General features: G+C 41.9%; 1 protein-coding gene across 1 annotated transcript in view; it reads right to left on the reverse strand.

Moving 5' to 3' along the window:
• Window positions 1-11,898, reverse strand: part of nid1a (nidogen 1a) — a 99,098-nt gene extending 87,200 nt beyond the window's left edge. Inside the window, exon 1 of the mRNA XM_060941042.1 lies at window positions 11,645-11,898. Within this exon, the coding sequence (XP_060797025.1) occupies window positions 11,645-11,857 (213 nt within the window). The 5' untranslated portion in view covers window positions 11,858-11,898. The remainder of the gene's footprint in view (window positions 1-11,644) is intronic.
• Window positions 11,899-22,097: the final 10,199 nt, after the last annotated feature.

Consider the following 22,097-nt stretch of genomic DNA (forward strand, 5'->3'; position numbering starts at 1 on the left):
CTTTGTCCTGAGCAGACAAAAAACCAGCCACGGTATTTTAAACCAATCAATTGCAAGCCTTATTTGTGTAATTCACAGACATTTTCAGTACAATACTTAAAAACTTTCACTGCTTAAACATAATGAAATAACTCAATAAATAGAGGATAGTACAGGGTGGTGCAAAGATATGAAGTTTACCTTTGAGTGGTGAGCATATTTCACGAGTGACTGAAGAGAACGAGTGAAATATTTTTCAACACGAGAAGATAAACGTCATATCTTCAAGCCAACATGCAACATTCTTTTTATTATCTGGACACATCCACAAACAAAGAAAAACCACAAGTTAATCAAAAGACTAATTTTGAACTGGTTCGCCATTTTGAAGAAGCGCATCTAGTCAGCGGGAAAACACTGGGAGTGACGTCATCAGAGTGAAATATCGGGAATTAATATACATACAGGACACTTTTTTTCAATGGAATAAAAACATGTATTCTATTCCCTTCTAGCAGGTTTCGTTCATTCGGTTTGACAGCATGCAATATCGCTTATCCTACATGTATTACTGTAAGTCACTTTACCCAATGGAGAACGAGCGTTGAATATGGTTTACGATATTGCATGGTTGTCAAGACAACATGACGTCACATGTCGGAGCTGATGCGAATATCCAATGAGAAAGTTCTCTGTTGCACACGTGCAGAAGCTTTTCTTTTTTTGCCGGGAAAGAGAAAGACGTGCTGAACATCTGAAAGGCTACCAAAACTTCATTAGATATTCTTCACGCATATTTACAAGAGAAAAACCTACCAACGGACATCGAAAAACTGGAAAAGAGGCACGTCGGAGACGTAAACCTTCCACGCTAGCGAGTGACTGTGACAATTTGTAAACAAACACGGCCGCCAAGTTTGCTTCATTAAATACGGAAGATTTTGAAAGAATTTTGAAAGATAAAGATGTGTTGAACATCCGAAAGGAGCGTATTATAATAATAATAATAATAATAATAATAATAATGGCTTGTTTTCGTGGTATATTAGTTATATTCCATTCAGCTAGCATGATAGTGAACTCATCTTCGACTTGTTCAATATCATGCTATATATATAGCTGATATTTTGAAGAAAGCCCTTCAAATAGTCATCGACTCTGCACAGAAGATCACTGGCTGCCCACTGCCCTCTCTAGAGCAACTCTACACCACCCGTTGCCTCAGCAGAGCCACCAACATCTTAAAAGACCCTTCCCACCCTGGACACCAGCTTCTTGAACCACTGCCCTCTGGTAGACGGTTCAGGTCCATTGCATCGCGGACAAATAGACTAAAGAACAGCTTTTACCCGAGTGCCATACATGAACTGAATAAAGCCAGTCACCTACACAGATGCCAGCAGTACGGACAAAAACAGGACTGAACAGTAACACAAACTGTCTACACCTCTACATGCCTACCTCTTACCTGAATAGTATAAGTTTTTACAACCACATGCACCTTATTCTCTCGGCCACCTATATTTATCTTGTTCCTGCTCAACCGCACTCTGTCAACATGGGCAAATGTGCAATTATCATGCCTAATTGTGCAATACATTCACTTATTACTGTGCAATAACCCGCTGTATCATAAGTCACACCCTAGATACATAAAACTACTTTTTTTAAGCAGTTCTTGAAAAGACATTTTCATCTTTTTTTATTGACTTATCTATCTTTTTACTTGAATGTTTATCTTGTACAGATCTGACTCTTTTTTTTCTCCCCTGAATACTAAGTGTTTGTTTGAATACACCGACTGGATTGTGTGCTTCAGTTTTACTGTACTGTACGGTACAGTGACAATAAAGGAATCTTGAAGCTTGAATATCTGATATACCACTTAAAGCCAGCCAATATTATTTAAATACTACATGAACAGTATTGGGGCGGCACAGTGGTGTAGTCGTTAGCATTGTCGCCTCACACAAGAGGGTCCTGGGTTCAAGCCCAGCGGCCGGCGAGGGCCTTTCTGTGTGGAGTTTGCATGTTTTCCCCGTGTCTGCGTGGGTTTCCTCCGGTTTTCCCCACAGTCCAAAGACATGCAGGTTAGGCTAATTGGTGGCTCTAAATTGACCGTAGGTGTGAATGTGAGTGTGAATGGTTGTTTGTCTTTGTGTGTCGACTTGTCCAGGGTGTACCCCGCCTCTTGCCCATAGCCAGCTGGGATAGGCTTCAGCGACCCTGCACAGGATAAGCAGCTACAAATAATGGATGGATGAACAGTATTACATTTTGATAAACAGCAATTAAAATTTAAACATGCTACTAACAAAATTCCTTGATAGTCCATGACTTGGCCCAAAATAAATAAATAAATAAATAAATAGCACATCAGATCACTGACTTTCCATGTCTGGAATAGGTTTTTTACAAATGCATATTATTCCAGAAATTCCATGACCTGCAGGAGCCCTGATATAAAATTAAAAGATAAAAGAATATGAGCACAATCTTTGAAAATTTAAAACACATGAAACATAATACAACTAATACAGTAATAAATCAAAGCAAGAACAATATTCCTTATAGGATTCAGGCTCCTGAGGGCTACGACAGACGAATGTTTGCTCTATCATTCACAGGATCATGAGAAACACTGCCATGGCATGTTGGCATCATAAGGACAAAAGACATTTAAAAAAAAAAAAGCGCAAAAAGGCAACAGCAAATCAGAAAATGTAACAAACCCAAAAACAAAACAACAAATCCAAAAAACGACAGCAAAATCATCTCATGGATGAGGAAGAGGGTAGTCAGCGCTCTATTCAAAGTGCAGTAGGCTCAACGTATTTGGTGGCTTCACGTGGCTTGGAGGTAGTATGTGCCATATTGAATGAAGCTGCTTGAATTTCCTTCATTCAAGTGTGTACATCTGCGTGGTTCCATGTGATTTAATTGAGTTACATAAACACAATTTGAGGGTATATTTTCAAAGACACCCCCCCACCAAAAAAAAAAATCCAAACACCTCGCTTTCACTCGAAGTGAGGATCGAACCCAGGTCACTGGCCTTCTGCAACAGCTGCACAACTCTACTGCACACTTTAATTACGTTAATTTAATACTATAGTTATAGTTCCTGTCAGTGCCGACATCCTCGCAAGAGTTCAGTATGTAATTAGTTTATAGTAACACTGTGACTTCATCACACTCATGCTACATTAGTTAACCTAATTGAAACTTGTTTAAATTAAGTTCAGTACAAGCAATGAAATCATATTTGGATGCAAAACTTTTTTAATGTAAACTATACAGTATAATGATGTTATTCTATCCACAGTCACTCGATATGAGTAATTGTGCGCTCTGATTGGCTACTCTACTACTAGGCTATCAGCTCATATACCGTGAGTAGAGAAAAACAATGGCGGAGCGTGTTGCTGAACCAACCGAGGATGTAATAAAAACTCGACTAACAAAACCAAACCCAAAAACAAAACCCAAAAAAATACAAAAGAAATCAACAAAATATGGAATGAAAGTATATGATGGTAAGAACCTCTCTTTTTTATTTTTCAAGAATTATTATTATTATCGCACTTTTCACAAATTGCTACTGTCATTTCGCTGGTTTGTTCACAGTCTTCATCTTTAAGCATTAAAGGAGAACTGAAGTCATTTTTAAACTTGCTTTATTTCTTAATTAACGTGTTATTCAATTATGTTTTCGGTTTTAGTAACCTTATATCGTGACTCGTATTGGCAACTAATTGCAATTAAATATTATATTTATCGGCCTATTCGCCTCACAGCAAGAAGTTCCGGGTTCGAGCCCCGTGGCCAGCGAGGGCCTTTCTGTGCGGAGTTTGCATGTTCTCCCCGTGTCTGCGTGGGTTTCCTCCGGGTGCTCCGGTTTCCCCCACAGTCCAAAGACATGCAGGTTAGGTTAACTGGCGACTCTAAATTGACCGTAGGTGTGAATGAGAGTGTGTATGGTTGTCTGTGTCTATGGCCGAATCCCATTTCACCCCTTGGACCAACCCCTTGGCCCTTCCCCTCCATTTTGCGCGTTCACGTGAAGGGGTAGGGGTATCCCAATCCCAGTTAACGCGGAGGGGTAGGGGAAGGGCTTCTGTACCCCTCCAAATGGAGATTTTCCTGGAGCTGACTCCGAACGAAGGGGTTTGAGTGATTTCCCACAATGCCATGCGGATTTCAGCGAGATTTCATGCGGATTTCAGAAAGATGGCGGTTCCCGCGGCGAAAGATTGTCATAAATGTATTTTCTCCATTATTTACGTGTTTTAAGTTGTTATCCAGAGGAAACACGCCGCTTGATTCGCTTTCGAGCTGAGAATGAGCAGCGATTTCTGAAATCCAAGCTGCTGCTAAAAAGCTTTGGGAGTGAGTATTGTTTTCGGTTGCTTGACTGCGTACGTTTTGTTCTGTTATTCTCGCTTTTATTGTTTACATGAGTGTTCTGACACCTCATTCTGTCGGATGTGGTGCACGAAGCGCCAAAGATATCCCATTCAGTGGTGTTAGTTAACAAATCACACCCTGCCAGCAGAGATTTCTGGTTCTGCCTCTGGCTCTGACTGTAGCGGCTGGTCGCAGCCAATGACGCATTTGGTCGCGTTTTGCTAACGTAAACGCTGACGGAGGTACGCGATGACGTATGCGATCGTTGAAGGGCTATCCCAATACGTAAGGGTTGAATTTCAAGCCCTATCCCTTGTAGCTCAGTTTCAAGGGGAAGGGCCAAGGGGAAGGGGGAGGGGTAGGGGTAGAAATTAGAATTGGGATTGGGCCTATGTGTCAGCCCTGTGATGACCTGGCGACTTGTCCAGGGTGTACCCCGCCTTTCGCCCGTAGTCAGCTGGGATAGGCTCCAGCTTGCCTGCGACCCTGTAGAAGGATAAAGCGGCTAGAGATAATGAGATGAGATGAGATGAGATGAGATGGGCCTATTTGGTTTTTAGCCATGTTGAATTTAGTTAGTTTGGTCCATGGCAGGCGTCGCTTATCCGCGCGATCTTCACAAGACTTGTGCGAGACTTCGAAACGTGAAGTGTCAGCCAGGTGTCAGTGCTGCCATTTTGAAAACTGTTTTCCAAACGAAATATTGCACAAAAACAAGTTTAAATGACGATTACTGCCTACTTTTTTCAAACTTTCCTGATCGCTCTCAAAACAAACAAAACTTCCGGCTTGATTACGTCAGCATTCGTTGGCAGATGTCGGTCACTTTGATTTCCGCAGTACGTTTTACTTCCGTCCTACGATGTCTAGCACAGGTCTCAACGAATCTGGTTTATGGCCATTGCTTTGACATATGGACTGATGTATTACAGAGCATATTTCAAACACTCATAATTTGCTATAGCAGTGACAAAATAGCTCTCAAAAATGCATTCCTGTATTTAATAATATGAGATAAATAGAATTTTGATAATAAAAAATTTGCCTTCAGTTCCCCTTTAAAATTGTTGAATTTTTTTAGACTGGTTCAAAAGCTCAAAGAAGTTTGAAAATTACATCATTGAAATGTCCAAGGAAGAATTAAATAAATGTCTAAAGCTATTCTATACCTCAGCATGAAGAAGAAACCTTTGTCACATGCACACTTCAAGCAAAGTGAAATTCATCCTCTGCATTTAACCCATCTGAAGCAGTGAACACCCACACAGAGCAGTGGGCAGCCACACCAGAGCACCCGGGGAGCAGTCAGGGGTCAGGTACCTTGCTCAAGGGCACCTCAGCCCAAGGCCACCCCACATCAACCTAACTGCATGTCTTGGGATTGTGGGGGAAACCGGAGCACCCGGAGGAAACCCACACAGACACGGGGAGAACATGCAAAATCCACACAGAAAGGCCCTCGCCGGCCTTTCTGGGTTCAAACCCGGAACCTTCTTGCTGTGAGGCAACCGTGCTAACCACTACACCACCGTGCCACCAAGACAATGACAGCAAGATGGTACTTTATACAAAAAAAAAACCATGAAAGTCAACTTGTGCAGCCATAGATAGGTTTATAAGAAGTCCGCCTAAGTGGAAATGATTTTGTTGGACGTTTTGTATAAAGTTTTTATTTATCGAATTTGCAAAAAAATAAAAATAAAAATGCTCTGTTTCTCAAAATCCAGTGAATGTGGATAGAATAAAACAGTCATTCCACTCAATCTCGTCGTACACGGCTTATAGCCAACTCAGTGCTACCAGCTCATGTACGACTCGATTTCATGGAATAACTCTTAAATGTCCTGTTATTTCTGACTGACCACATATGCCATTTTTTCCACTGTAGGATTCACCCTCACTACGTGGTAGCTGTTGCGTAAATATAGCCAAACTAGCCAGTGGATGGGAAGCCCAAATCGAAAGAAAATGAGGCAAACATGACACCATTTTAAACCAGAAGAAGGATAATAGTTAAAATCTGTAACACAATATGATGACAATGTTTAAGGCTGGTTTTTATCTCCAAATTGCCTCAGGTTGGGAGCGAGACAGGAACTCTCTGTTTAGATAAATGATCTGCAGGAGTGAGACTATAAACAAACCAATCTTTATCCTTCCTGTTGTGCTTCATGTTAATCGAAGGCTTCCTCTAAACACTGAAGCTTTTGATTTTTATGAATGAAAATGTACAATAGTGTTGGTCAGTAATGCACTAGAAAAACTGATGGGGTAAACCAACAACCACATAACTGTTACTGTTACATTTTGTAGTACGCTGTATGTTCTACAGTTAGGTCCATAAATATTTGGACAGAGACAACATTTTTCTAATTTTGGTTCTGTACATTACCACAATGAATTTTGAACAAAACAATTGAGATGCAGTTGAAGTTCAGACTTTCAGCTTTAATTCAGTGGGTTGAACAAAATGATTGCATAAAAATGTGAGGAACTAAAGCATTTTTTAAACACAATCCCTTCATTTCAGGGGCTCAAAAGTAATTGGACAAATTAAATAATTGTAAATAAAATGTTCATTTCTAATACTTGGTTGAAAACCCTTTGTTGGCAATGACTGCCTGAAGTCTTGAACTCATGGACATCACCCAGACGCTGGGTTTCCTCCTTTTTAATGCTCTGCCAGGCCTTTACTGCAGCGGTTTTCAGTTGCTATTTGTTTGTGGGACTTTCTGTCTGAAGTTTAGTCTTTAACAAGTGAAATGCATGCTCAATTGGGTTGAGATCAGGTGACTGACTTGGCCATTCAAGAATATTCCACTTCTTTGCTTTAATAAACTCCTGGGTTGCTTTGGCTCATGATCCAAAGGCTTGATCCATTGGCTTTATGTTTCGGGTCATTGTCCATCTGTATTATGAAACATAGATCAATCAGTTTGGCTGCATTTGGCTGGATTTGAGCACACAGTATGTCTCTGAATACCTCAGAATTCATCCGGCTGCTTCTGTCCTGTGTCACATCATCAATAAACACTAGTGATCCAGTGCCACTGGCAGCCATGCATGCCCAAGCCATCACACTGCCTCCACCATGTTTTACAGATGATGTGGTATGCTTTGGATCATGAGCTGTACCACGCCTTCACCATACTTTTTTCTTTCCATCATTCTGGTAGAGGTTGATCTTGGTTTCATCTGTCCAAAGAATGTTCTTCCAGAACTGTGCTGGCTTTTTTAGATGCTTTTTTAGCAAAGTCCAATCTAGCCTTTTTATTCTTGAGGCTTATGAGTGGCTTGCACCGTGCAGTGAACCCTCTGTATTTACTTTCATGCAGTCTTCTCTTTATGGTAGATTTGGATATTGATACGCCTACCTCCTGGAGAGTGTTGTTCACTTGGTTGGCTGTTGTGAAGGGGTTTCTCTTCACCATGGAAATTATTCTGCGATCATCCACCACTGTTGTCTTCTGTGGGCGTCCAGGTCTTTTTGCATTGATGAGTTCACCAGTGCTTTCTTTCTTTCTCAGGATGTACCAAACTGTAGATTTTGCCACTCCTAATATTGTAGCAATTTATCGGATGGGTTTTTTCTGTTTTTGCAGCTTAAGGATGGCTTGTTTCACCTGCATGGAGAGCTCCTTTGACTGCATGTTTTCTTCACAGCAAAATCTTCCAAATGCAAGCACCACACCTCAAATCAACTCCAGGCCTTTTATCTGCTTAATTGAGAATGACATAACGAAGGAATTGCCCACACCTGCCCATGAAATAGCCTTTGAGTCAATTGTCCAATTACTTTTGGTCCCTTTAAAAACAGGGTGGCACATGTTAAGGAGCTGAAACTCCTAAACCCTTCATCCAATTTTAATGTGGATACCCTCAAATGAAAGCTGAAAGTCTGGACTTTATGTCCATGTCCATTATATAACTACAGTATAACCTGAATATGTTTCAGTAAACAGGTAAAAAAACAAAATTTGTGTCAGTGTCCAAATATATATGGACCTAACTATATATATAAGCCTCTATGTGTGGCTTGTTCATTCTGAAGTTTTCCTGAGACTGTGAAGGATTTCTAAACCTCAGTCACAACCCACATTCTAACTGCTGCAATGTGGAAATGATTCTCAAAAACATTAACAGGTTGCACTGACCATTTTTTAATGGGAACGTTACTGGTTCTGCTGTGCATTCCTCGTTATTTTGTAGGTTGACGAGACAGAAATAAATGTTGTGTTTGTTCCAGAGTGCCACGGTGATCTGTTTGAAGTTCTGAATGGGTTCTAAGCCACCAATAAAAACTCATCCAAGAGGGAATAACTGGTGCTGCTGTTTTATGCATTATAAAAAAATAAAATAAAGCATTCTTCAAATATAAGTATGTAACAACACAAAACAGGAATTGGGACCATACCAGAGCCCAAAAAATCATTATAAATACTGTCGTGAATTATGTTTACTTTGGCTATTACTGTAATATAATATGATTGAGCCCAAATTGTCTGAAAAGGAAATGACGCTTTAAAAGGCTTTCTAAGTGATGGGTTGAACATTTGCAGTGCACACAATGAACACAGGAAAAAGGAAGGCGAGGAAGAAAGCCTAGTCCCGTGAAATCCTCGGAATCCAGAACGAACAGCTTCAGCTGTGTTGAAATCGCTGCACTGAGTAATAACTTTGTCTATGGAAAGGACTGGCACAGAGAATAAATATTTATTCCCTTTTTTGTTGCACTATTTACATTTTCATGAGAGGAAAACCCACACAGAGAGAGAGAGAGAGAGAGAGAGAGAGAGAGAGAGAATTTAATGTTGCACAATAAACAAGTGGTATACAAATGCGTCATTCCACAAAACCGAGAGATTACAGAGGTCTTACGGTACATACAGCGAACAATAACTGATCCCTGAACATCTGGAGCTGAGAACACCCCAAGAAAGAAGTGATCTGAAAGACCCTGGATGTAATCATAAAGCACATTCATGCCTTTGATCAATACACATGTGAAAGGGTTTAAGAGCAGCAGATTCCTGCATGGATATCAGAAAGCCAACAGAGCTCTCAGTGGTGTTTTCTTAACGGTGACACAACAGATCAGTTCCTCGGGTCGGCTTCACAAGACCATCCATTCCATAAAGCAGCAAATCTGTGCAGAGATTCTGGATTTTTTATTTTTAATTTTAGATGAGTAACAGTGCAGAAAAGTCCTAATAAAGACATAAAGCTCTTAAACATTCATAGTAACTGTGTGTAACAAATAATCTTTCTGCATGTCCTCAGTTCTCTGAGCTCTCTGGCCACTGAAGCATGTGTTATAGCCTTTGTGTATACGTGTGTGTGTGTGTGTGTGTGCGTGCGTGCGAGGCCTGGACCCAGGGGCCTCACAGGACCATAATCAGTCCGTCCCAATTCTGACCTGGTATGTTGGCTATTAGGCTTTGGGAACAGACTCTCTCACTTTCTCTCTCTCTCTCTCTCTCTCTGACACTGTTGAGATTTTCTGCTTGGAATGATTAATGTGTGAAGTGATATTATGAGTGAGATATAAAAGAAAAGCTCCTACATCTACCCAGAACGAACACATGGATCTTACGCCAGTTTTGAATCAATTATCAAAAATTGCACAACATGACCAGGTCAGAGTATACAAAACATTTGTTTTGGCTCTTGTCTAAAGTTTGCCAAATGCTACATTGACCATTGAACTCTAACTTTTGGTTTACCAAGAAGTGTACACAACGTTATTTCCCTGCGCCACTTGGTCTCAACATATTTTCCCCCTAAATTGAACATTTTACCTGCAGAACCTCAAACAGTTACAGCCTGTTTAAGATTTTATACCCAACACACACACACACATTTTCCTTGCTTTATTACAGTACCTTCATCAACTTCGCTGGACGAGGTTATGTTTTCACCTCAGTTCGTTTGTCTGTTCCTAACGTAACTCAAAAAGTAGTGAACAGATTTTGATGATATTTGGAGGAAAGCTGGGCCATGGGCCAAGGAACAATTGACTAGATTTTGATGCAAATCCGGATATGTGGCTTGGCAGAGGAGTGTCCTTCTAGTTAAAATTGCAGGTAATTCTTGAGCTTTAGAGCAGAAAAGAAGAACTTCCTGTAGGAATTTGTGGTGTGGCTGGAGATTTTTAAACCTCACTTAACTGTCAGTAGCCACTTAAAGAATAATTATTATTAATAATAATAATAATCTCATCTCATTATCTGTAGCCGCTTTATCCTGTTCTACAGGGTCGCAGGCAAGCTGGAGCCTATCCCAGCTGACTACAGGCGAAAGGCGGGGTACACCCTGGACAAGTCGCCAGGTCATCACAGGGCTGACACATAGACACAGACAACCATTCACACTCACATTCACACCTACGGTCAATTTAGAGTCACCAGTTAACCTAACCTGCATGTCTTTGGACTGTGGGGGAAACCGGAGCACCCGGAGGAAACCAACGCGGAGAACATGCAAACTCCGCACAGAAAGGCCCTCGCCGGCCACGGGGCTCGAACCTGGACCTTCTTGCTGTGAGGCGACAGCGCTAACCACTACACCACCGTGCCGCCCTTAATAATAATAATAATGATAATAATAATAATAATAATAATAATAATGGCGGCACGGTGGTGTAGTGGTTAGCGCTGTCGCCTCACAGCAAGAAGGTCCGGGTTCGAGCCCTGTGGCTGGCAAGGGCCTTTCTGTGCGGAGTTTGCATGTTCTCCCCGTGTCCGCGTGGGTTTCCTCCGGGTGCTCCGGTTTCCCCCACAGTCCAAAGACATGCAGATTAGGTTAACTGGTGACTCTAAATTGACCGTAGGTGTGAATGTGAGTGTGAATGGTTGTCTGTGTCTATGTGTCAGCCCTGTGATGACCTGGCGACTTGTCCAGGGTGTACCCCGCCTTTCACCCGTAGTCAGCTGGGATAGGCTCCAGCTTGCCTGCGACCCTGTAGAACAGGATAAAGCGGCTACAGATAATGAGATGAGATGAATAATAATAATAATAATAATTCAGTAATTAATACAAGTGATTATAATAGTGGTGGTGGGAGTTGATCATGATCTCATGACGTCATTAAAAGAGAAATACTTTTTTTGGTTAATTGTATGTTTATTTTTTTTCAGTGCATAATTTAAGATTTTATATTTAATAGTCTATATTTGATGCATAAATATTTTTATTTAATATATGAAAGTGAATTTGTGGATTCATGAATGCAATAAAAAAAATTATAAAATAAACTCACATAAACTTCTTCAAAGTTCTGATCGAAGAAGAGCACAGCTCGGTCCAGTCGGACTCGGTGAGTCTGGTCGGTTCCGGACTGCAGAGTCTGATCTCCGAACTGAAGCCCGTAGTCGGACAGGTCGCTCCGGCTCGCGCACTGAACCGACACCGAGCTCGCGATCAACAGCAGCTTCAATCCGAGGCACACAGCGCGCGCGCAGGACGCCATCATTACAACCTCACACACGCAGAGAGACGCGCGCGCTCCGTTTATTCCCGAATGGACTCTGGGGCGGAGAAAACTTCACCACCAGAGTGGGCGGTGCTAATAGGTGGGCGTGGTCACGAGTATTAGCATTGTAACAGGGCGGGGTCTGAGGAGGAGAACTCGGGAATGACGTAATACCAGACTGATTTATGGCTTCATCAAGATACCTTTTTAATTAACCCCAACTTACTTTACCATAGGCATTTACTATATATCTCCATCCATCCATTATCTGTAACCGCTTATCCTGTACGGCAGGGGTCTTCAATCCTATCCACAAAGGGCCAGTGTGGCTGCAGGCTTTCATTCCAACCAAGCAGGAGCTACACCTGATTTCACTTGTTTAATCATTTCACCCTCGTCTCCAGTCAACAATCAAGTGAGCCTCCAATTTGGCTGTAATGAAAGCCTGCAGCTACACCGGCCCTTTACGGATAGGATTGAAGACCCCTGCTGTACAGGGTCACAGGCAAGCTGGAGACTATCCCAGCTGATTATGGGCAAGAGGTGGGGTACACCCTGGACAAGTCATCACAGGGCTGACACATAGAGACAAACAACCATTCACATTCACTAACCTGCATGTCTTTGGACTGTAGGGGAAACCGGAGCACCCGGAGGAAACCCATGCTGACACATGCAAACTCCACACAGAAAGGCCCTTGTTGGCCACTGGGCTCGAACCCAGAACCTTCTTGCTGTGAGGCGACAGTGCTAACCACTACACCACCGCTTATCCTGTTCTACAGGGTCACAGGCAAGCTGGAGCCAATCCCAGCTGACTATGGGCAAGAGGTGGGGTACACCCTGGACAAGTCACCAGATCATTGCAGGGCTGACACATACCGTAGAGACAAAAAACATTCACACCTACAGTCAATCTAGAGCCACCAATTAGCCTAACCTGCATGTCTTTGGACTGTAGGGGAAACCAGAGCATCCGGAGGAAACCCACATAGACACAGGGAGAACATGCAAACTCCACACAGAAAGGCCCCCATCAGCCACTGGGCTTGAACCTAGAACCTTCTTGCTGTGAGGCGATAGTGCTAACCACTACATCACTGTGCCACCCTATATACAGATAGATAGATAGATAGATAGATAGATAGATAGATAGATAGATAGATAGATAGATAGATAGATAGATAGATAGATAGATAGATAGGCAGGCACTGTTGACTAGCCCCGTTTCCAGAAAAGTTGGCATATTTTAAAAAATGCAATAAAAATCTATGATTTGTTAATTCATGTGACCCTTTATTTAACTGACAAAAGTACAAAGGAAATATTTTCAATAGTTTTACTGACCAACTTAATGTATTTTGTAAATATAAACAAAGTTGGAATTTGATGCCTGTAACACACTCACAAAAGTTAGGACAGACGCAAAATAAGACTGAAAAGTTTATAGAATATTCAAGTAACACCATTTCGGAACATTCCACAATGAGCAGGTTAATTACTATCATGATTAGGTATAAAAGGAGCAGCACCAAAGCCTCAGTCGTTGCCAGTAAGGATGAGTCATGGCTCACTCCTTTGTGCCAAAATTTGCGAAAGAATTGTTAGTCAATTCAAAAGGAACATTTCTCAACGAAAGATTTTAGGTCTTTCAAAATCTACAGTAGATAATATTGTGAAAAGATTCAGGAAATACAGAGACATCTCAGCCCATGTTTACATTAGACCGTATCAGCGGATCATCAGATTAACATTTTTAAAACGATTAGTGTGCACACAGCAACACCAATACACGGATACGCTCGGCTCCGCAGGCATCCTGTGCTCCAAATCACTCCGCCCTGAACAGCGAGTGCCCTCTGGAGGGTGCGCACTCCGGCCTTGCGCAGCTCACAGAGCGCGCGAGTGAAGTGCACAAGCTGTGATTCGGGACTGAGCCGCTGTGTGTGTGATCCCAGCGCATATCACTTACCACTTGCAAGTGGAAGGATGGCAAGCCTAAAGACAGTCATAACTACACAATGGGCAGTATTTGCATCAGTATTTTCATACTTTTATACTCTTTAATGAAAGGTGATACAAGGCGGAAGTCCGCGCCGTTTTTCAGCAGTCGCGTCACATGACCAATGCCAGCGAATCAGGAAGGTGGATGTCACAGTGACGTTGTCCAATGACGACGCCAGCTAGAGCTCAGCACAGCGTATCCGCGTATCTCAATGTTTACACAGCACCGGAGCTGACACGATCTGGATTGAATACGTGGACCCTGGTGGATTCCCGTTTCCCGGCGTTTCCAGGTGGTTTAATGTAAACGGACAGTGCATCCGCGAAGAAAACGAGACAGATACGGTCTAATGTAAACTTGGTCTCAGTGTGTAAAGGGCAAGGTTGGAAAACACTGTTGAATGTGCATGACCTTCGAGCCCTCAGGCAGCACTGCCTGAGGAACCATCATGCTAATGTGACAAATATAGCCACATGGGCTCAGGTGTACTTCAGTAAACTGTTGTCACTTAACATGGTCTGCTGCTGCATCCAGAAATGCAACCTGAAACTGTATCACGCATGGAGGAAGCCATTCATCAATTCTATGCAGAAATGCCACTGCTTTCTCTGGGGCCCAAACTCATCTCAGATGAACCGAAAGACAATGGAAACGTGTGCTGTGGTCAGATGAGTCCACATTTCAGCTTGTTTTCAAGAAAACCAGACGTCGAGTTCTCAGTGCCAAAGGTGAACACGACCATCCAGTTTGTTATCAGATAAATGTGCAAAAGCCAACATATGTGACGGTATGGAGGGCATCAGTGCCCACAGCATGGGTGAGTTGCATGTGTCTGAAGGTATCATTGATATATTGGGGCATATATTGGGATTTTAGAGAGACCTGTTCATCAAGGCAACATCTATTCCCAGGAAGTCCATGCTTATTTCAGCAGGACACTGCCAGGCCTCATTCTACTTAGGCTACAACAGGATGGCTTCATAGACACAGAGTGCATGTGCTTGACTGGCCTGCTGCCAGTCCAGATCTGTCTCTTATTGAGAATGTATGGTGCATCATGAAGAGGAGAATCAGACAACGGTGACCACAGACTGTTGAGCAGCTGAAGTCCTGTATCAAGCAAGAATGGATAAAAATTCTGATTGCAAAACTGCAAGAATTAGTATCCTCAGATCCAATACAAGTGTTATTAAAAGGAAAGGTGGTGTAATACAATGGTAATAATGCCTCTGTCCTAACATTTTTTGAGTGTGTTGCAGGCATCAAATTCTAACTTCATTTATATTTACAAAATACTAAAAAGTTGGTCGGTAAAACTACTGAAAATGTGAATTAACAAATCAAAGATTTCTGTTTTTATGGCCTTTTGGAAAATATCCCAACTTTTCTGGAAATGGAGTTTGTAAAAGCGGAACTCCTGATGAGTGTATGAGCAAAATATTTGTAAGGGCACAAAATCAACCAGAATAGAATAATAATACAGCATATGAACCATCAAATTGTGTAGTTTAGTGTATTTCACATCAATAAATTGCTGCATTGTCTTGTGACAGTTACACCAAATATTCCTTTCTTTGGCACCACGCGCCATGCATCAGAAAAAACATCATGACATTTATTATGGTGTGACTCTGCTGAATGCTTGGGATGACCAACACATGTTAAGCAACTCTCCAGGAGAGAAAAAAACAACAACAACTTTGTTTGAAGGAATCAGTATAGTGCGATATGCCTTGCACCCCACTCCAGATGCATAGGTCACAAGTTTCCATCTTCCAACTTTCCATTTCTGAAGTGATACTGGAGGCTGAGGTAGTGCAGCGGCTGATCGATGGTGGTGAAGCCACCAAGTGGGGAGGGTGCAGGAGGGGGTATCCCCCAGATAAATGTTTAAAAAAATCAAAACTTGCAAGTGGATCATGTATCTGCTGACAGTTTATAACAGCACATGTTTAGTGTCTGACAGCACAAAGCAGTGTTTATTTTGATGAGGCAATGACCTTGACATTTGATAAATCTCACATTAGTCTTAGATCATTACAGACATTAAGCTATTATAGGCCTACACTTGAGGCCAAGTTTACATTAGACCGTATCTGTCTCGTTTTCTTCGCGGATGCACTGTCCGTTTACATTAAAACGCCTGGAAACGCCGGGAAACGGGAATCCGCCAGGGTCCACGTATTCAATCCAGATCGTGTCTGGTCCGGTGCTGTGTAAACATTGAGAATATGCGGATACGCTGTGCTGAGCTCTAGCTGGCGTCGTCATTGGACAACGTCACTGTGACATCCACCTTCCTGATTCGCTGGCGTTGGTCATGTGACGCGACTGCTGAAAAACGGCGCGGACTTCCGCCTTGTATCACCTTTCATTAAAGAGTATAAAAGTATGAAAATACTGCAAATACTGATGCAAATACTGCCCATTGTGTAGTTATGATTGTCTTTAGGCTTGCCATCCTTCCACTTGCAAGTGGTAAGTGACGCGCATGCCCGATATGCACTAGGATCACACACACAGCGGCTCAGTCCTGAATCACTGCTTGTGCGCTTCACTCGCGCGCTCTGTGAGCTGCGCAGGGCCGGAGTGCGCACCCTCCAGAGGGCACTCGCTGTTCAGGGCGGAGTGATTTGGAGCGCAGGATGCCTGCGGAGCCGAGCGTATCCGTGTATTGGCGTTGCTGTGTGCACGCGAATCGTGTATTGGCGTTGCTGTGTGCACGCGAATCGTTTTAAAAACGTTAATCTGATGATCCGCTGATACGGTCTAATGTATACCCCACCTTAGTCTATCAGATGCAGATCTAGATTTTAGATACATTAAAACACTGGGATATTTCTAACATATGGATCTCTTTACAAACCTGTAATCACTCACTTCTTCCAGCTCGTCCCACTTATGTGTGCAGGGTCATGGCCATGTGGACCTTACTGATCCACATATCATATTAATGGGAGCATAATTTTATACTGGATGCACTTCAACCTTTCCATTTCTGGGCTCGGGAAACAACCATTCACAGATGCATTCCCATCTATGGGCAATTCAGAGTAGCCAGTTAACCTAACTGCATGTCTTTGGGGAAACCAGAGCACCCACACAGATACGGGGAGAACATGCAAACTCTACACAGAAATGCCCCCGCCGGCTGCTGGACTTGAATCCAGAACCTTCTTGCTGTGAGGTGACAGTGCTAACCACTACACCACCATACCACCTTTTACAAGCTTGTAATATAAAGGGAAATTTAATCATTAGGCCTAGATCTTGTAAATAACTGATTAAAAATAATATATACTCACTGTACAGAAAGCTTTGCCTGCTTTCACAGGCTGTATACACAGAAATGCAAAAGACCACCCTTTATTAAACTTCATTTTAGAAGGCACATGCTTTCTTTTCTTTGGCGTACTTGTCATTGGTATATCATAATCTGACATGATTACACAAATCACCAATCGTGCATGCAAGATATGTTACATAAGGTAGAGATCAATAATTATAAATTAACTTACATACAGTATGTACATGCATGCGGTGACAGCAGCTGTCATATGTTTGTAGGCTTGTAAACTTATGGGCCCTGTCAAAGAAGCAATCAAAAAATCTCGGCATGTGAAATGCCAAAAAACAGTTTCGGAAGTGGTTGAGTAACCAGACTGGTGTGAATGAAAAAACTTGATTTCATTTGTCACTTGTCAGCATGACTGGCAGAGGTGCCCAATCCATGAACCCCAAATATTGCAGAAGACGTACAGTGCCTTGCAAAAGTATTCATACCCCTTGAACTTTTTCACATTTTTCCACCTTACAACCACGAACTTAAAAGTTTTTTTTATTGAGATTTTATTTGATAGACCAACACAGAGTAGCACATAATTGTGAAGTGAAACGAAAATGATAAATGGTCTTCAAAATTTTAAACAAATAAAAATCTGAAAAATGTGGTGTGCATTAGTATTCAGCCCCCCTGCGTCAATACTTTGTAGAGCCACCTTTTGCTGCAATTACAGCTGCAAGTCTTTTGTGGTATGTTTCTACCAGCTTTGCACATCTAGACACTGAAATTTTTGCCCATTCTTCTTTGCAAAATAGCTCAAGCTCAGCCAGATTGGATGGAGAGCATCTGTGAACAGCAATTTTCAAGTCTTGCCACAGATGCTCAATGGGATTTAGGTCTGGACTTTGACTGGGCCATTCTAACACATGAATATTCTTTGATCTAAACCGTTCCATTGTAGCTCTGGCTGTATGTTTAGGGTCATTGTCTTGCTGGAAGGTGGATCTCCTTCCCAGTCTCAAGTCTTTTGCAGCCTCCAACAGGTTTTCTTCCAGGATTGCCCTGTATTTAGCTCCATCCATCTTCCCATCAACTCTGACCAGCTTCCCTGTCCCTGCTGAAGAAAAGCATCCCCATAGCATGATGCTGCCACCACCATGTTTCACAGTGGGGATGGTGTGTGCAGGGTGATGAGCAATGTTAGTTTTCCGCCACACATAGCGCTTTGCATTTAGGCCAAAAAGTTCAACTTTGGTCTCATCTGACCAAAGCACCTTCTTCCACATGTTTGCTGTGTCCCCTACATTTCTTATGCCTGTCTTTCAACAATGGCTTTCTTCTTGCCACTCTTCCAAAAAGGCCAGATTTGTGGAGTGTACGACTTATAGTCGTCCTGTGCACAGATTCTCCCACCTGAGCTGTGGATTTCTGCAGCTCCTCCAGAGTGATCATGGGCCTCTTGGCTGCTTCTCTGACCAGTGCTCTCCTTGCTCGCTCTGTCAGTTTAGGTAGACAGCCATGTCTTGGTAGGTTTGCAGTTATGCCATACTTTTTCCATTTTTGAATGATGGATTGAACAGTGCTTCTTGAGATGTTCAGAGCTTGGGTTTTTTTTTATAACCTAACCCTGCTTTAAACTTCTCCAGAACTTTATCCCTGACCTGTCTGGTGAGCTCTTTGGTCTTCATGATACTGTTTGTTCTTCAGTGTTCTCTAACAAACCACTGAGGCCTTCACAGAACAAGTGTATTTATGCTGAGAGTAAATTACACACAGTAGTACTCTATTAACTAATTAGATGACTTCTGAAGGCAATTGATTGCACTGGATTGTATTTAGAGGTATCAGAGGACAGGGGGCTGAATACTAATGCAAGACACATTTTTCAGATTTTGATTTGTTTAAAATTTTGAAGACCATTTATCATTTTCTTTCACTTCACAATTATGTGCTACTCTGTGTTGGTCTATCACATAAAATCTCAATAAAAAACTTTTAAGTTCGTGGTTGTAAGGTGGAAAAATGTGAAAAAGTTCAAGGGGTATGAATACTTTTGCAAGGCACTGTAATTAGTGCAATTTCTTGCCTTCTTAATGTGTTTGAGATCAAACAGTAAATAGTAAACAACAACAACAACAACAACAACAACAACAATAATAATAATAATAATAATAATAATAATACAGTAAATAGCCCTATTCCACAACTGTAGTAATCCCTATTATGTCAAGAATCACTCAACTAAGTAAAGAGAAACAACATCCATCATTACTTTAAGACATGAAGTGACTTTTAACTAATAAAAATAAAGACAGACCAGGCGGCACAGTGGTGTAGTGGTTAGCGCTGTCGCCTCACAGCAAGAAGGTTCTGGGTTCTAGCTCAGCAGCCAGCGAGGGCCTTTCTGTGTGGAGTTTGCATGTTCTCCCTGTGTCCACGTGGGTTTCCTCCGGGTGCTCCGGTTTCCCCCACAGTCCAAAGACATGCAGGTTAGGCTAATTGGTGGCTCTAAATTGACCGTAGATGTGAATGTGAGTGTGAATGGTTGTCTGTGTCTATGTGTCAGCCCTGTGATGACCTGGCGACTTGTCCAGGGTGTACCCCGCCTTTCGCCCGTAGTCAGCTGGGATAGGCTCCAGCTTGCCTGCGACCCTGTAGAACAGGATAAGCGGCTACAGATAATGGATGGATGGAAAGACAGACCATTGAATTAGAAGGTGTGTCCAAACTTTTGACCGGTACTCTATGTCTGTGTGAGACAATATGTAAGTACTTTATTCTATTTATCTTGCTAATTAATTTACATTCATCTAAGTAATTGTACTGTACTTGAAGTTTAATAATGAGTTTATATTTTATATATTTGCAGGAGTAGAATCCATCATGGGCAGCACGGTGGTGTAGTGGTTAGCGCTGTCACCTCACAGCAAGAAGGTCCGGGTTCGAGCCCCATGGCCAGCGAGGGCCTTTCTGTGAGGAGTTTGCATGTTCTCCCCGTGTCCGCGTGGGTTTCCTCCGGGTGCTCCGGTTTCCCCCACAGTCCAAAGACATGCAGATTAGGTTAACTGGTGACTCTAAATTGACCGTAGGTGTGAATGTGAGTGTGAATGGTTGTCTATGTCTATGTGTCAGCCCTGTGATGACCTGGCGACTTGTCCAGGGTGTACCCCGCCTTTCGCCCGTAGTCAGCTGGGATAGGCTCCAGCTTGCCTGCGACCCTGTAGAACAGGATAAAGCAGCTAGAGATAATGAGATGAAATGAGATGAGAATCCATCATCATAATTAGCATGATTCTTCATTTTACATCAGTACGGGTGTTTATTGCACAACTTATGTTTATGCATGCGCATGCGCGCTGATTCACCCATTGCTTGTAATTGACTGCCATCTAGCGGTTGTAACTGGTATTGCTATGTTCAATATTCACCAAGATCAGCGGTTTTCAACCTTTTCTACTTTAAGGGCCACCTATTCATACTTGTAACGAGTCAAGGCCCATTACAAAAGATCCACAATTATTTTGGCTCATATATTCTATTAGAATCTGATAATCTATTGTAATGTGTATTAATGGGATGCGACATCACTCCCTGTTACAGATGGGAGCCCAGGAATTAAATAAGTGCAATAAAAACAAACTGTTTTTAATTGTAGGTATTGCATCTAAAACTGTATGGATGTGCCAGAAGCCAACATAAAACCATGCATGCAGGGCATTCTCACTCAAAAGGGATTAACCCTTTGATGCAAAACATATGCACACCCCTTCTAATGCACATGGGTCAAAAATGACCCGCATTCATTTTCCAGGTTATTTCATGCTGACTGAGTTATTCTTTGCTCTATCTTTTGAAATCAATTTATTTTATGATTGAATATTCCAAATATTCTTTATATATCTTGTCTTTAATTACCACAAATCATTAATTTAATTTTTTCTTTCCTACTTTATGAACAAAAATACTTTTTATATTACTACACATGGGTCATCCAAGTGTGATTTAAAATTAAATATCTTAATCCTATAATAATAATTTGTTTCAAGTAATTACTTTAGCAGTGAATGGGGCCAGTTATTTATTTATTAACTATGTAGTTAGCTAAGCCAACTACAATAAAATTAGCTAACTAAAGTAGAATATGTCAACAGCTCGGTAGCTAATAGTAATTACTTGTAACTTTCTGACAAGTAATCTACTCACTCTCAAGGTAACCTAAACCTAATCAATTTTTTTCTAAGGTAATGTTCGAACAATTGAAAAACATTACTTCCATGTATTAGATGGGCAAAGGGCGCTGTGCTGAGCTGTGAAATGTCTGACACAAGCACAATTCACAGTTCCCACCAAACGCTGTAGTAAATGCATGCGGGTCGGTTCTGACCCATGTGTGTAAACTTGATGTAGAATTACAAAAGCTGTGCTTGTTCATAACTTAAGAAAGGAAAAAATAAAAATGATGATTTGTGCTAAACAAAAACAAGATATTTACTGCATATTTGGAAAAGTAAATGACAAAATGAATTTATTTCAAAAGTATATCATAGAAACACTCAGCCATACATGAAATAACCTGGAAAATGAATGCAGGTTGTTTTTGACCCATGTTGTGCATTAGAAGGGTAGTGATACAAAAAGGGGTTTTATTCAAAAAGTCTCATCTCATCTCATTATCTCTAGCTGCTTTATCCTGTTCTACAGGGTCGCAGGCAAGCTGGAGCCTATCCCAGCTGACTACGGGCGAAAGGCAGGGTACACCCTGGACAAGTCACCAGGTCATCACAGGGCTGACACATAGACACAGACAACCATTCACACTCACATTCACACCTACGCTCAATTTAGAGTCACCAGTTAACCTAACCTGCATGTCTTTGGACTGTGGGGAAAACCGGAGCACCCGGAGGAAACCCACGTGGACACGGGGAGAACATGCAAACTCTGCACAGAAA

This window comes from Neoarius graeffei, chromosome 15, assembly GCF_027579695.1.
Source record: "Neoarius graeffei isolate fNeoGra1 chromosome 15, fNeoGra1.pri, whole genome shotgun sequence".
Lineage (NCBI taxonomy): Eukaryota > Metazoa > Chordata > Actinopteri > Siluriformes > Ariidae > Neoarius > Neoarius graeffei.